We start from the raw sequence: 14,671 nt of genomic DNA on the forward strand, positions 1-14,671 counted from the left end.
GCGTTGTTCATACTCAAATTGTTTGGGTTTTCGTTTTGGACGGAGTGATTTTACAGGCGTGAAATCGTCTTCAATCTTGAGTTCGTGAGCTAGTTTGGTAGCTTCCTCTAAAACTACTTCAAAATGTTCATCTGTGCGACATTCCTCAAATTTTGCTACTAAATTTTTTAACAAATTTATACACATTTGCGTATTTAAGCAAGGGCTTTACATCATTTTGCTTAATGAATTAATTTCGTTTAAAACATCGAACCAAATAATAATTGAGCACATAAATTTATAATTTTGCATGTTCAAATGCAAGTGAATAAGCTTTGCGTGTTGCAGTGCTGTCCCAATCCGAAGAATTTTCTGATATCTCCATCAAATATTTTGTCCCAATGATAACGCAAAGGTTTGATTGCGTCAATTCTACTTGACCATCGCGTAGCACTTAAAGGTTTAGTTTTATGTCCGGTGAATGTCTGTAAATAATGGACCATCTTTTTGTAGATGAAGAAAAGAAAAACATAAAAGTTCTTAGATCAAGTGAAAGAAATTAATAGTTTCGTACGAAATCCTAGCTGCATCATTGACTAACAAATTCCAAAGTATGAGCTAAACAAGGAACAAAAAATGCGCGACTATTAATTTCTAAAATTCTCTTTTGCAATCCAATATGTTTTCCACTCATATTAGAGCCATTATCATATCCTTTGCCAAGCAAATTTTGAATATAAAGTTTTAACTCTGAAAATAATTTTAAAACCAAATCTAACAGACCCTCGCCAGTAAAACTGGTTATCGGACAAAAAAACTATGAAATTTTCGCATATCTCTATTTTTTGTTTGTATTATTTAAGCAAACGTGTCTCAGTAGTATTGTTAATTGCTCTGTGTGACACATCTGGTGTGCAGTCTAAAATAACGGAAAAATACTTCGCTTCTCTTACTTTATCCAAACTTTAATTTTTTATTGTCCTGCCGAGTAAATCGATGATTTCATTTTGGATGCCCGTCTCCCAAGTAATGAGCCATGCGAGTTGAATCCGACCTAGAGGATTCAATTTTAAGAATGTGTTCCCGCATAATTGAATCAAAAGATGCAATCATTTCTAGTGCTTTTAAAAAAATTCCATTATTGTGTTCAAACAATGTTTTGGCAATCTGCGCCATGAATCCCTCCCACCCCCCCTTTAGGTCGGCATCCGTACATTATGTTTTTTCTAATAAATTAACCTTATCTTGTGCTTTACGTACTGTTTATTATTAGTATACACATATGAAATTAAGTATCATACCATTCATATTTTTACTATGAATTGTATTTTAAGTTTGTGTGTAAAGTTTTGGGACAGGGTGTAAGTTCACTTATACGGCAAGAACTTATGTTGAAAGGTAAGGCAACAAATTAAAATAAGAATTTCAACATAACAAATTTTTACTCATCTCGATATTGTACACAAATGTAAATGTCATGTATACCTTATTGCTCGAAAAAAACCTTGTACTTTGAGCAAAAACAGGGAAATGTTTCAAAGAATATACCCAATATCAAAAGTAGGGGTGGGATGGGGCAGGGGGCGGGGAGCTAGGTTTTCCACAAAACTAGGTCATCCCAATCCAATAAAATAATAGCAAAGATTTTAAACCAACTACCAAGTTGGCGAAATTGGGCTGCTATAATAGAAATTGATTCCTTTTTAGGCATTTTTTAAGTTTATTAGAATATAAAAACAAAATTGACAGTGAATATTATCTTAAAATTAATTATTTAGTAAATTTAAAAAATACTGACTTTACAGACTAAATTTTGTAAATACTGACTAATATTGACCAATTTTTAAAATACTGACTTTAACTGACCAGTTTTATGTCCTGGAATGATAAAAGGAAGGAAAATTACAAAATGTTCTAAATCATGTAATTTTCATTTTTACAGCTGCAAAATAATCAAAATTTTGCTATAAAATATTACTAAGAGCAAAGAAAACATTTGGAAAACTGTTAGTTATTATGTGTACCCTAAAAAAAGAAAAGAAAGAAACTGCAAGCAAATTTGGGCTGGCTGATTTCCCAACCATGGCCCAACAAAGTTTTTTTTTTTTTTTGTTTTGTTAGCCCAACAAAGTTCAGAAACAGTTGGGCCTTTTAAAATATTCTCAGTTGGCCTAACGATGCCCAGAAACTGTAGGGCCATTGCTTCCTCATCGCTGTGTTGCCAACCCACCATTCCCCACCATTGGCCAACCATATCTCCACCTTGCGTGCTACATGGAATACGTCAAATAAACACATTTCTTAAATGATTTATTGCTGGATGATAAACTAACTGTATGCCTTATTGGTTTATATTAGGTGTTAATTGGTATTGAATTACAATTTATCTTACTTTGAAACAACCATGGCTAATTTAATTTGAAAACATGTCTTTTGTAATATACTTTATCGTAACCCATATAAACTGTTTCAAGTTCCTACACATCATTCCAGTAAACAGTACGATAAAATTTGCTCTGAAATAAACTGTTTAAAGTTTATGCACATCATTCCAGTAAACAGTGTGATAAAATCTGCTCTGAAATCGTTTAAAAACCAGCATTGTAAAGGTAAATATTAAAAATTTTTGGAAGGAAAGCCCTTGGCTCTCTGTTTGGCCTGGGGAATACCTCCCAGATCCCCAGTATTGTTGCACCTCCAGAATTCACTGCCTAAATCTGCCTACGAGTGTAGGAGTACTCATCCCTCAACAGAGCGCCAACCTTGGGGGGGGGGGGGAGGTGCAAGAAGGGGGAAAAAAGTGCAAAAAAAAAGAAAAGAAAGAAAGAGGAAATACAAGCTAGGGGAAAAAAGGTGTCAGGCTTGAGGGTACAATGGCACATAGGCAGGAGAGCGCATCGGCCCGCAGATTGATGGGTTACCGGGCCAGTCCGGCTCAGAAAATTACTCCGTGAATTAAAAGCAAAAAAATTATAAAACAAACTTTTTAGTTCAACTTTGATGAAAAATATTCAATATAACTAAGAAAAGAAAAAAACATCCTTTCCCTTTATTTAAATTGAAGTTAGCTTTTATTTTTATCTATCAATAAAATAAGCACAGCATCATCTGTTGACAGAATAAGTTATTAGTAGTGAATAATTTTTTCAATTTTGACGTTTTTTGTTCTCCATTTGCAAAAAATGTGCAAGTCTTGAGGTGGGAACATTGGATTTTCTTGTTAAGGACACTAATACTATGGTAAATACAAAAATTCACATAATTACAAGATATGGTAAACAACTTGAAATGATACAGGTTTCGTCCTGCGGTCTACCATACTAGTAAACTCATTCTCTCTAATTTTTTTCACAATCTTATAATGAACAGTCCTATAATGTCCTCAACTGAACCCTGTCTGATTTCAAATGTTTCTGCCCTTCATAAACAAAATTTAAACCAGCAAGTAGGTTGTATCATTTCAGGCTATTTCCTTGCATCATTGGACGTAAAATCCGCAAGGGGGATTATACCACCAACATTTTATTAGACTGCAAGTGAGTCGATTCACAATTTATGTTTTAATAATTTAACCAAATTTTCAGTTGCACACTACATATATATGTATCAATTTTGCACAATTTCCCCATATTTAGATGTTTTAAAAAATCATTAATTTACCTTTTACTACTTTCTCCAAACCACCCAGTTTCTGAGTAAATACCCAAAAAATATTTACCTACACACTGTGTATTTACCCAATCCACATCATTGCATGACATTTAGTAAATATTCATAAAAACCTTAAAATAGAGAATTAAATCCAAGCAAAACTATTAACCATTAAAATTTTGTAATTGTTAAGTGTTGGAAACATATTCTTTTTTTCATCTACTTTTCTTTCTGAGCGATGCGCTAATTCAACCAAATATAAAAATGCAACTAACAGTAAATGCTGATACCATCAAAATAGCTTGATAGGTCAGCTTTTATTCATAGGAACCTTACCTTTCACTATCTTCTCTTCTTCAGCTTTTTTAGCCTTCTAGAGAGAAAAAAAAGCAGAAAAAATGCTTAAGTTATAAACATGATCATAATCATTTTTTAAAGAAAAAAAAACTAACAGCATCCATGGAAAGATTTAAATGAAAAGGACAGAACTGATATTGCATACATCTATTGAAATAAAATGCTTGGGACAGTTTTCATCCACTTCAATTTTTCTGAATTAGTTAAGCTCAATAATGACTGATTTTATGTGAATGTTAAAACTACAAGAATTTTTTTTCAAAATGGACATAAGATGACCCTAACACACGGAATCAAAGGCATCAATAAAGTTTGATGTAGAATTCAACGTGGCTTAACCATCAACATGGGCATGCCCAGAGCTTCATTAATGGGAATACTGCTACACCAAAAAGCCTAAGGATTTAGATGATAACTACTGGAAAAGGGGTGCAGGGTCATGGTGAGAACAAAAAATTAGATGAGTATATGAAATCGGTGTTTAAATGATTTTTTTCAAAAGACATCTTAAATAAAGAGAGAAGATTTAGCTTCTGGTTTAAAATGGGATTGGGGAGTCAAAACTCTAAATTATATCTAAACATTAGAAATATGAACCTAATTGTAAGCATAAGATTCACTCAAAAATAGGGGGTTCGGCCATAAGACATTTTCGTAATTTTAGTCTTAAAAATGCATTTTAGACTATCTTTGGTAATGTGAGGGGGAAAAGGTTCAGGGATGCTTTCCCCATTTATTTTTCAAAACTTTTGACAACGCAGTTGTTATCTCCGATTGTGTAGAGAAGTGGGGGGTTAACGGACTCTCCCCTAGAAATTGCTTGAAATGTAACTCTAACAGAACTCCTCAGAAAGTTTTCAAAATTGATTGAAAAACTTAAAACAAAGTTTCAGATGGCCTTCAACAATGCTGGGGAGAAGGCAACGGAAAATTTCCAAAGTTAGCTTTTAAAACGCAGTTTTAATAGGATCTTTGGTCATGTTAGAGGGCAGAAACGTTCACATACTCTCCCTCAGTATTTTCCGAAATCTAAATTGCAGAAATACAATTGTAGATGATCTTCAATGATGTTATCACAGAGTTCGGGTGCACTCCCCATACCCCTTCCAAAAAAAAAAACCTTGCAAAATTGAAGCTCCCCCCCCCATCCCCCCTCAAATTCTAACTCCCTCTAAACCCTAAAACAATAACTAAAAACAACACAAATGGTTAATTTTTGTCCTTAAATACACAAGTAACTAGTAAAATAACATGAAATTTTGTCTCTTGAATTATTTTATAATAAGGGACAGTAGTAGTAGACCTTACTGATTTTATAATCTTGCAATAGATTAATTTTCTTTAAATTTTTCTTCCGCATCTCGCGACCTCCTTGAACACGACCCACCGTTTGAGAACCCCTGGGCTAGATCATCACCATCATGAGATTGATGGTGAACCAGCTTAAAGTTTTGTAACTGCAATGTTCACAAGGTTGAAATCTTGTTTTACAAGGTTTCAACTGTATAAAACAAGATTTCAACCTTGTGAACGTTTCATGAATTGATTTCCAGGTGAGTGGATACACTGTTTACACTATACATGTAGACTTTCCTTTTAAATTTTGAAGAGCTATTTCAATTTTTAAGCACGGTTCATACTCAATTTCAGAAACAAAATGAAGGGGTTTTGGAGGAGTTTTGAAGGAGCAAAATGAGATTTTGAAGGAGTACTATGGACTGTCATTAAATGATATTGCACTTTTTTTCAACATATTTGACCCCCTTCCTCCCTTTGTCACAAAGTGTCACACTTCACCTTATTCCTCCCCTTGTCGTTACATTTGTTTTATAAAGATATTGTTGCAATAACTGATGTCACTTTTTGTCACCCTCTCTCTTCCCCTTGTCACAATTTTATGAACCTGTTTCCCCCTAAAGGCATGACATCACTTATGGATGACACTTTTTACAATATCATAAATGCAATTTTCTAAACATTTGTTTTTTTAACACAATACGTAATATAGTGCATCTACTTATGTATTTTTAAATATTTAAGGGGGTGCGGGACATAAAAATCGTCAAAGTTTTTTTTTATCATTTTAAAAACTACTCCGTTTTTCTCTGCTTAAAAAGGACATTTGAATCTTGTTTCTATCTGAATTAGAATGAAAGATATATTTAGTCTTGTTGCATGCATATAACTAAAATTGCATTTAACTTTAAAACTTTAAATGCGATTTTCTTCATGATGCAATTTGTCCCGATTTCTTGCATTCAAATTCTTATAAGTCAACAGCCGATAAAGATAAAGTAATAAAATTTGGAGCATATCTTTTTCAAACAGTTTATTTTAATTTTTAATCGGCGAATTAAAAAAAAAAACATATATTGCAAAAAATATGATTTTTACAAAAAACAGTACCTTTGAATTTACTCAAATCCTTAATTTATGATGCCTTCTGACTGGATGTTAAAACAATTCAGCTTTAATGCCAATTATAACATTGTGTTTCTGTAGCAAGGGAAGGATGTACAGGATATCATTGGCAATGCACACGAAATCTGGTTTACAGATGGTTCCAAGACTGCGTCTGGAATTGGTTCTGGTGCATATTGCAGCAGCAATAACACTAATCTGTGCTTCTCTTTACCGAAGCTTGCTACTGTCTACCAGGCAGAAACTTTAGCCACATTGGCTTGTGTAAACAACTGCCTAGAACGAGGTATAAGCGGGAAGGTTATTAGAATATTCTCCTATAGCCAAGCTGTGTTGAAAGCTCTCAATCGTAACTGTTTTACTACCAAAACAGTTTGGGAGTGCCATAATGCACTAGTAAGACAAGCTGGCAGTAATAGGGTCTCCCTTTCCTGGGTTCCTGGTCACCGTGACATTGTAGGTAACGAATTGGCAGATCAGTTAGCTAAACAGGGCTCCAATGTACCGATTATGGGACCCGAGCCTGTCCTCTGCCTGCCCTACAATGCAGTAAGGACTACTGCAAAGAACCTTCCTTATGGATGAATCATATGGCCTGTGGCTTCAGTCCCAGTCTGAAAGACAGGCCAAGACTCTGAACCAACAGCCTCCCTGGCTCAGGTCTAAGGAACTACTTAACTTGAGCAGGAATGAGATCAAGAAGTCTGTTGGGTTACTAACTGGACACTGCTCTCTTAATAGGCACCTTAATCTGATGGGTGTTACCGACAACCCTTCATGTAGAGGATGTCATATGGCTGATGAAAGCTCAATTCATGTGCTATGTGAATGTGACTTCTACTCTGCACAAAGATTTGAGCACTTGGGATACCACTATGTAGATCCCTGGGAACTGCCTAGAATTTCGGTTAGGCAACTGCTGAGATTTATTTCTGTTACTGGGCTCCTTTAGTAGTCTAAGCGGGGATAGTACAATAGACCTGTGGTCTCGGTGCTCGAGCATGTTTTCAAGCGCCCCCCTTTTCACTTCATACTTCATTCATATTCAAATATTTTTTATTTTTTATTGAATTAATATTTTTAAAATTTCCAAATAAAAATTAATGCTAAGATATTTGTGCATAATACTTTGAAAAAAAAATTGAAAATTAACCAAGAATATTTTGAGTTATAGCACTTTAAGGCAATCCCTTTTTTTTAAACAAATTAAATTTAAATTAAAAAAAATTTTTTTGTTTACTATTTATGTTATGATTTTGCTTATTGAATAGATGGTGAATCAGTGCAAAAGTTAAATTATATGAAAAACTATTTTTCAAAATGTGTCCCGAATCCTCTTAAATGACAATTAAGACAACCTGACTTTTGCTGAGGCTGCGAGTGTGATGGAAGGAAAAACAATAATCATAAAACTTAAAAGTAGCCAAGCACCATTTAAGCATGTTTTACTTCACTTATGAAATGTCTTTGTCATCTAATAATATTTTCACCTTCAACCTTGATGACTTATATGATCAATTTGCAAATCACACCTTTATGAAAAAAAATAAATATATGAAATTATTACATTAAAATCTTTCTTGTGATGAAGTTAAGTTGTCGATCGCAGTATTTTAAGTTACTGTCATAGAGGAGGATAGTGTAGTCTTGAACTAAAAAACAAGGAGTTTTGAAGGAGTTAAAGGCAAAAAAAAAAGGAGTTTGAAGGGACCTTCAAAAAAATTTCCTAAATGAAGGAGTATTGTAGGAGTTTTGAAGGAGTGTACCAGACTTAGATAAAATGAAAAGCTTTCTGCAAACACAAATCCTAACTGGAAAATTTTCTGCAAATAATTATTTTGCCTAATTCATTCTTAATTTATATTAAAATCTGAAAAAGGCAGGGAAAAAAAACTTTAAAATAATTTTAAATTTTTTTTGCAATAACATAAATAGTTAACACTTTGCTTTTCACCAACTGAAGAAAACTGTCTTAACCATTCTTTTTTGCCCAGTATCAATCAGCAAACTTAGATAAAATGAAAAACTCTCTGCAAACACAAATCCTAACTGGAAAATTTTTTGCAAATACAGTAGAAGACCGTTATAACGCCGACCTGTATAACGTGATTCTCTATAAACTGCACTACTTTTCAAAAGTAAACAATAGGTTTTGAAGTTTAAAAAATCCCCATTTTGCTTTGCAAAAATAAATATTGTTAGGCAAATTAAATTTTGAATGTTTTTCATTTTCCCATCTTATTTTAAAGCTTTTAAATTGAAAATTAGTACTGATAGTAAACAAAAAATACCAGATGGCTCTTGAAAATGCAGCTGTTTTGCAAACCATGTAGCTAGCAGAAGTGCAGGATTTTGATTGTGAAACATATTTATTTGTGATTAACTAATTGTAATATTGGTGCTTTAATACTCAGTGCAGATAAAACTCATTCTGAAGTGCTAATATATAGATATATTCTGAATATTAGTTTCAAAATTTGTGGAATGATCTATATAATGCAAAAACCTGTATAATGCAAAAGCTCTGGTTCCAAGGTGTGTGTTATAATGGTCTTCTACTGTAGTTATTTTGACCAATTCACCCTTGAATAAAGAATTAAATTTATCTTTAAATACAAAGAGTAAAAAGAAAAGTGCTTTGAACCATTTTTTTAAACAATAATATATAGTTTGCTTATTTTTCACCAACGGAAAACTGCCAATCCCATTATTTTTTTTTTCACACATGTGCTTTGGTAGAAATAAACTGGGATTTTTTAAAATTTTCCTTAAAAAAATATTTTTTTTTATTTTAAACTAGTAACATTAGCAGATTAAAAAAAATTTCTGCAGAGCTAAAAATTTTCTATAAACGCCGTTCGCGCTTTTGTCTGTATTATGCAAGACTGGAGTGTACGAACCCTAATTAAGTGATTAAGTAAAATGTTATGGGGAAAAAAAGAATTTCAAGTTTTTTGGAATTGTTGAAGAATTATCTTTTGAGCAGTGGAGTTCCCTGAAACACAATTCAAGATAGAGTTGTTTAAGTTTCGGCCAGTGGCGGTTTTAACCATTGATAAAACTGGTAAAACTGGATTGCATAAAATATGTTTTGTCCAGTTTTGGCCATTTTGACGTGGATGTAAGAAATAATAAAGTTTAAAATCAAAATTAATGAGTACATAATTAAAAGAAATATGAATCCCACATGGGTGCAAGTTTGGTGATGTGTTCAAGACGGAAAATATTTTCAGCCCCCCCCCCCCACGCGGGCTTAAGGAAAAATTTGTATGTATAAATGTTATAGATTTTAACAATGCCAGTTTTGGAATCTGTTTGATTTAAATTTTAAGCCTTAAAATTGTAATATTTAAGTGATTTGACATCACAATTCCAAAAAATCTAAAATCCGGCAATAAAAGGGGGGGGGGGGGGTTCTGGGGGTCTCCCCCAGAATTTTTTTCAAATTGAAGTCCAAAAAACGCTATGGTAGGCCATTTTGGTAAAGTTCAGGGAAAGGAGGGGTTCAGGGACTCTTACATCAATTATTTCAAACTAATAGTCCCAAAATCGCAATATTGGGCAATTTCATAACGTTTATACGCTTTTCGAATGCACTATTGAAGGGATGGAGTTCAGGAACCCACCTTCGGTAACATTTCGAAATTGAAGTTTCAAAAACGCAATTTTAGACGATGTTGGATAATGTAAGGGGTAAAAGCGTATGCAGCACCCCACCATTAGTTTTTTGCCGATCGTAAACATTTTTATTGTAGCAATAAAATCGCTTAGGACATAAGATTTTCACTTTTGCAACATAAATCAGTTCTGATCGGAAAGTCTACCCAAGGTAGCGCCAACAAACTAGAAAAGAAAGAAAGGTGGGGGAAGGGTAAGGCCGACTAATGATAATGAACTGTCACCATTCCCCCACACAGTCTTCATTTGAAAAAGAATTCTTTTATAAGATTGCAGGTGGTGAAATTAGCAATGAAAAATCGCTTCAGTGAAGTAGATATATTTTTTAAACAAGGTACCCTTTCCAACATTCATTAATTAAAAAAAGAAATATGGGAACTGAATCCTAACCCCAGGCAGGGTTCCCGAATCACATCCCTCTTAAGGCACTCAAATATAGTCTAAAGTGACGCTTTAAATATTTCAGCATCAAAGAATTTTCGGAAGAGAACTCCCGAAACACTTCGTCTGAATTCACCACAAATGTCCTAAATTTCAATTTTTAAGGCTTCAGTTTCTAACTTGTTTTGTAGGAAACCTACCTAAAACCTAACTAACCATGTTACCTAAAAACATGACTTATGACCACATAAAAATCTTAATACTTTAATTTTGGAAACTTTTTGAAAGAATCTTCCTACATCCTTCCCCCTTAAGTCATCCAAAGATAGCCCAAAACAAAGCTCTAAAAATTTGAGAAACGAAAATGTTTCGGGATGGGGTGCGGAATACCCCCTCCCCCTCTCATTGTGTTTACTAAATGCAGTGTAAGTTTTTGTTTAAAATTATTTTTTCTATAGTGATGTTCCGCATATCCGTATCCGTATCCGTATCCGCGGATATCCGAGGGAAAAATAAAGATCTGTATCCGTATCCGTTACTTTTTTGACGGATCTTATACGGATCATTTCGATTCTAAAAATTTCTAAATATTTGAATAAAAGACTCTTAAATTCCGTTTAAATTAGGTTTTATTCCCTATTTAAATTATAAGGTATCATTTCAGAAGCCAATTTGTATCCCCCCCCCCCCCCGTTGCAAAAAGGAAGGGGAATTAAGTTTTAAAAGTGTGTATCAGTGTGTCTTTTTGTGCACCGTAGCTCCTAAACAGATAAACCGATTATGATAGTTCACTTTTCGTTCAAAAGTTGACTTGATTGAAAGTGTTCTTAGCTTGACCTCGTTTTTGTAGAACTTTAATTACCGAGAGATATTAATTAAAAACCGACTTAACATTTTTCACAATTATGGTAGTAAAAATTTACCCGTACGTTAAAAATATGTTGGCCCTAATTGAAAGAACGAAGTTTTCTGCGTTTGATATTTATTTGAAACTTCCAAGTTATATACAGAAGGAGCTATAATCTTGTTAAGTAAATTTTAAATGCTATTCTAAGCCTTTATACGCGTGATTGGTAGCGATTTCATAGTCGGAAGATAAGGAGAAAAAGTTCAATGATTAAAAATTTTTACCTGCTGTCAGTTCATGTTTGTTCACAAATGAGTAATCTGACCCGCGAAATTCATCTTAATATGAGGTCGGCTCTCTGGGATATGTTTTGTTTTTCAAATTTTTAATTTAATATTAGTTTTTATTGATTTGGGGTTTCTGTTATTCTTCATTTTTTTTTTCTCGGCATCCTTCAAAAAAAAGTGAGACTAAATTCTCTATTTACTGTTTGTAAAGGTGTTCCGGCTTTGTATTTCGTCGGTCGGAGTAAGTTCGGTGGAATGGGTCAACGCTGCATTTATGCTGAAATAAAATGCGAAAAACTATTTCTAGCCTGTCCAGTAGTAGCTTTACACTCTTGCTCTTGTATCCTACATCTATCGAGTTAGCTAGAAATAATTTTTCACATTCCATCTAAGCATTAATGCAGCGCTGACCCATTCCTTCCAACTCTCCCTCAATTTTAATGGAGATTTCTTTAAAGAGTAAATCATAGTCTTGATTATATTTTTGCCGCAATTAACATTTTTTGAAGAAACTGCCTTTATTCTGACAGGAATACCTTCCGTAACAAATTTTACGCTTGGATAGTTGATTTGGGTTTTAAAAAAATAAAAAAAAAAAAATTGAGATCCGTATCCGTATCCGCGGATCTTGACACTAATGATCCGGATCCGGATCTACTTTTTTAACGATCCGGCACATCACTATTTTTCTATTGAGAGAGCAACTCCCTTTCACACATCGCCAATGACAACCCAAAGTTTTAAGACTTCAATTTCGAAAACGTTTCGAGAAAGACCCCCAATTCCCTAACTCTTAACTCACTCAAAAATAGCTAAAATAGCATTTCAATACTTCGGGGTGAGAGACCCATCCCCCCCCCCCCCGAACTCTTTCCTCTAAGTAATAAATTTTACTTAAATTTGCGGTTTCCCCTTTTCATCACCGAAGATTTAAGAATTTAAATTCTAAAACGTATTGAGAGAAAGCCTTCGAATTCCCTCTTCTTAAGTCTTTCAAAGATTACCTAAAGCTGAGTATTTCAGCTTTGAATATTTTTTAGGAAAGGAGAACCCCGAACCCCAAGATGGTCTAAAGTTGCGCTTTTAAGACTCCAGCTTCGGAATTTCGCCTAAAGAGAGACCCGTCCCTCCCTCTTGACAGTGCCAAAGACAGCATAAAAGCTTTAAGACTTCAATTACAAACACTTTTCGGAAGAGGGTCGCAAATGCCTTTAACTTAAGTCATTTACGTATAGCCTCAAATAGTTTTTAATACATCAGCTACAAAACATGTTCATGTTAGAACACCAAAACCATCTCTCATAAATTCACCAAAGATTGCCTAAATTAGTGTTTTTAAGTCTCCAGTCTTCGATTTTTTTTTAAACATCCCCCTCCCCACTTTTACATTATTAAAGACATACTAAAACTTTTTGACTTATAAATTTTTAAGGGTTTGCAGAGGAGAAATATCAAACCACTCCTAGCTTCAAAAATATTTTCAATTCAGTTTCTCGATATTTTATACTATAACCCGTGAGTAACCCCCCCCCCCCCCATCCCACCTCAGATTGTCCAAGATATCAACGTTTTAAGACCTCAGTATCGCAGGTTAATTTGAGAACAGATAACCCTCTTCTCTTTGCAAGAGCAGCGTTTTTTCGCAAACTCGTGCTCCGTTATTTTTCTTCTTTCCTTTCTCTCCCCCCCTCCCATATTCCCATTCTAGCGAGTGTTAGATTCAATGACAGAATTTAGTGTTTCCACAAGTCTTCGTCAAAAATGCAGGAACGGTTGCCCATCGGTGTTTCCAACCAGCTTGAAATCCCCCCCCCCCCGATCATTTCCAAAATTTACATTTTCATTGTAATCTCCAAAATCCTTGATAGTTTCCATTTTACTTGGTATGTGGACGGCCTTTGATGTGGCAAAAATATTTCATCTTGTCAGCAATCGCTCTCAATCGGTGATGGATCTCATATCTTAAGACATTTTAAGAGTGTACATAATTTTCATTATGCGTGTAAAGTTTGCAAAAAAAAAAAACCGTAAATGAAAAAACGAATGGATGATCGAAAATAGTATGAGAAAAGGCTAAATTTTCAATTAGAACCGATTGCTTCGAAAATCAGGGAGAATAGCGAGCAGATCTTTGGTCAATGCAGTGAATTGGAAATAACAGAGCTACACCTAAAAAAAAGTCAAACGGCGCGAGTCGAAAAGCCACTCCTCCAAAAGCACGTTGCAAACAAAACGAGCCCATGGCGGAAAACCGAGAGAATGTCGATGTAAATTCAAGGTTATGGAACGGTCCAGTAATATTAAAGCATATTTTTCAAACGCTCAATTTTTCTTTTTTCATTAAAAACTAAAAGAAAGTCATCGAATTTCTTTCCGTCCCGACCTCCGTCTCGGAAATTTTGTCAAGACGGAAATCTGTCCTGAGACGGAAGGTCTTGCACCCATGGAATCCCATAATCAGTCACTACTCATTATTTAAGCAAACAGTTCATTTTACACCCTTATGCATGTTCCAAAAGGTTAGTCACATTATAGTAAAACCAGTTGATATTTTTTAAAAAATGTGTTTCAAACAGTGTAAATAGCACAACACATACTTGTTTCATAGTTTTATGCTTAAGAAATGAATTTAAAATTTAATCGAAGCATATTACTTATTTTTTAATACATTGAATACATGCAATATCATGCATACAAACTATGTGTACACATACTAGTGGGCTTTTATACAATACAGTTTTGGCCAGCTCTATGGTGGTTAAATCCATTTTTGGTCGGTTTTTGCCAGTGGAATGGCTAAAATAGGTTTTATCTGGCCAAAATTACAACCCTGATTCAAGAAGCACTGCTTTATAAGAAATGCTATTTTTTGCCCAACTATTCAAATCAAATAGAAGAACAGTAACCCCTCATTATATCAAGTTCTCGGAGGAAAAAAAAAAAGCGTGATCTATCCGAAAGCACAATGTAACCGAAGTCATTAAAAATAGTAATCCATCCAACACATACAAGAAAATTAGCATTCACTCTTTTTCACATGATTTTCAAATGGTTTTGATATAGTTCACGA

The 14,671-nt window shown here is 34.1% G+C and overlaps 1 protein-coding gene across 3 annotated transcripts in view; it reads right to left on the reverse strand.

The window, feature by feature from the left end:
• Positions 1 to 14,671, reverse strand: part of LOC129228536 (uncharacterized) — a 133,726-nt gene that overhangs the window by 104,635 nt on the left and 14,420 nt on the right. For all 3 annotated transcript variants that reach the window (XM_054863233.1, XM_054863227.1, XM_054863220.1), the window contains one exon: positions 3,967 to 4,003. Coding sequence is in view for 2 of the 3 variants with exons in the window: in XM_054863227.1 (XP_054719202.1) it covers positions 3,967 to 4,003 (37 nt within the window). In the remaining variant the exon portion in view is untranslated. The remainder of the gene's footprint in view (positions 1 to 3,966; positions 4,004 to 14,671) is intronic.

This window comes from Uloborus diversus, chromosome 1 (genome assembly GCF_026930045.1).
Source record: "Uloborus diversus isolate 005 chromosome 1, Udiv.v.3.1, whole genome shotgun sequence".
Classification (NCBI taxonomy): domain Eukaryota; kingdom Metazoa; phylum Arthropoda; class Arachnida; order Araneae; family Uloboridae; genus Uloborus; species Uloborus diversus.